Below are 1520 nucleotides of genomic sequence, written 5' to 3' on the forward strand. Positions count from 1 at the left end.
GTGGTTGGGAGAGGCTGGGAGGGTGCTGAGGAACACGCATGTGCAGGGTGGCTGGGCTGACCCTGGGCGGCTGGAGATCAGGCTGGAGCTGCTGGCAGGGCTGGGATGGGACACCAGAGAGCTTCAGCACTGGGGCTGGCACTGCCAGCACGGCACGGGGCAGCCGTGGGTGATAAGCTGCTCCATGCAGAGGGAAGGGATGTTTGGGGATATGTTGGGGATAAACTGCATCTTGGTCCCTGTCCAGGAGCCTCACTGGGGGAAATCAAAGGGGGAAGTGGCTGCAACTCGCAGTGCTGTGTTGCTGCAGCTGGTGGAGGAGGGCAGGGAGGCAATTCCCTGGGCACCAGAGTGTCCAGTGCTGATTTCTCTTTTCTGGCTTCCAGGACAGCATCAGCTTGTTGCTGGAAGCCGTGAGGACCAAGAATGAGGAGCTAGCACAGACCTGGAAAAAATCAGAGCAGTGGGCCACCATCGAGCAGCTCTGCAGTAAGAGAGGGGGTCACTCTGGGGAGGGGTCAGGCTGGGGAGGGGTTCATTGTCCCTCATTCTTTGGGCCAGGGCTGGGCAGATGGCTGGTGGCCACACAGTTGCTGCTCTCAAGCCACCAGGGAGGCCACTGGAGGCTTGGGTAGGAGAAAAGCTGTTCCTTGTCCCGAGCAGTCCCCACTGCACTGAGCAGGGAGTGGGGCAGGGGGGCTGCACTGTGAGATCTGCAGTGCTCAGGTGGGGGTACCAAGATCTGCCACCACTGGGGAGCACCCCCGGGGGGCCTTGGAGGAGAAGGCAGCACCTCAGCTGGATCAGGACAGAGAACATGGCCTGGGTTGAGGTGAGGACCTGCCTGGTCCTAGTGGGTCCCCCTGGCTCTGACCAGGCTCTCTCTCTCACAGGCACAGTTGGTGTCCAGATCTCAGGACTCCAGGAGTACGGTGCCATGGGCAGCTCGACACACGCGGCCTCGGCAGCCATGTGGGGCTGAAAAAAAACGCGCGGCCCGGCCAGCCATGTGGGGCTGCCAGCACTGCACCTTCATGAACCAGCCGGGCACAGACCACTGCGAGATGTGCAGCCTGCCCCGCACCTAGCCCGGCTGACTCCAATACAGAGCAAACCCTCGAGCAGCAGGAGTGGTGCTTGTCCCTTCCCCCTCCTCCCTTCAGCTTCCTGCCATCCGGCCCCCCAGGCTGTGGAGCCGGGCAGGGGAGGCTCCAGCCCTCCCCAGTTCCTCCCCACTCCCTTTCAGGGCAGCCCCGTAGTCGCAGCAGGAGCTGGGTGGTGTTATCCTGATGCTGTCCCCTGGCTTGGGAAACCAAGGCTTAACTTCAGTCCTCCCACCACCCCCAGCCAGCTCCGGGGTGAGCATGTGGACCTCGAGGGGGTTGCAGGCAGCCAGGACCCCTCCTCCCTGCCCAAAGCAGCCTCTCAGGACAGAGGTGCCGGGGAGGCTGTGGCATCTCCCTGCCCGCAGCTTTGCTCCCCTCAGGTGCTGACAGCTTCTGTGCTCAGGGGCTGGGACA

General features: G+C 63.0%; 1 protein-coding gene across 1 annotated transcript in view; it reads left to right on the forward strand.

Moving 5' to 3' along the window:
- The window catches only part of NPLOC4 (nuclear protein localization 4 homolog (S. cerevisiae)), a 25511-nt gene extending 24423 nt beyond the window's left edge, over positions 1-1088 (forward strand). Inside the window, exons 16-18 of the mRNA XM_010002815.1 lie at positions 387-489; positions 894-965; positions 1003-1088. Coding sequence (XP_010001117.1) covers positions 387-489; positions 894-965; positions 1003-1088 — 261 coding nt within the window. The remainder of the gene's footprint in view (positions 1-386; positions 490-893; positions 966-1002) is intronic.
- The last annotated feature ends 432 nt before the right edge of the window (positions 1089-1520 follow it).

This window comes from Chaetura pelagica, unplaced genomic scaffold, assembly GCF_000747805.2.
Source record: "Chaetura pelagica isolate M959 unplaced genomic scaffold, ChaPel_1.0 scaffold47, whole genome shotgun sequence".
Classification (NCBI taxonomy): Eukaryota; Metazoa; Chordata; class Aves; order Apodiformes; family Apodidae; genus Chaetura; species Chaetura pelagica.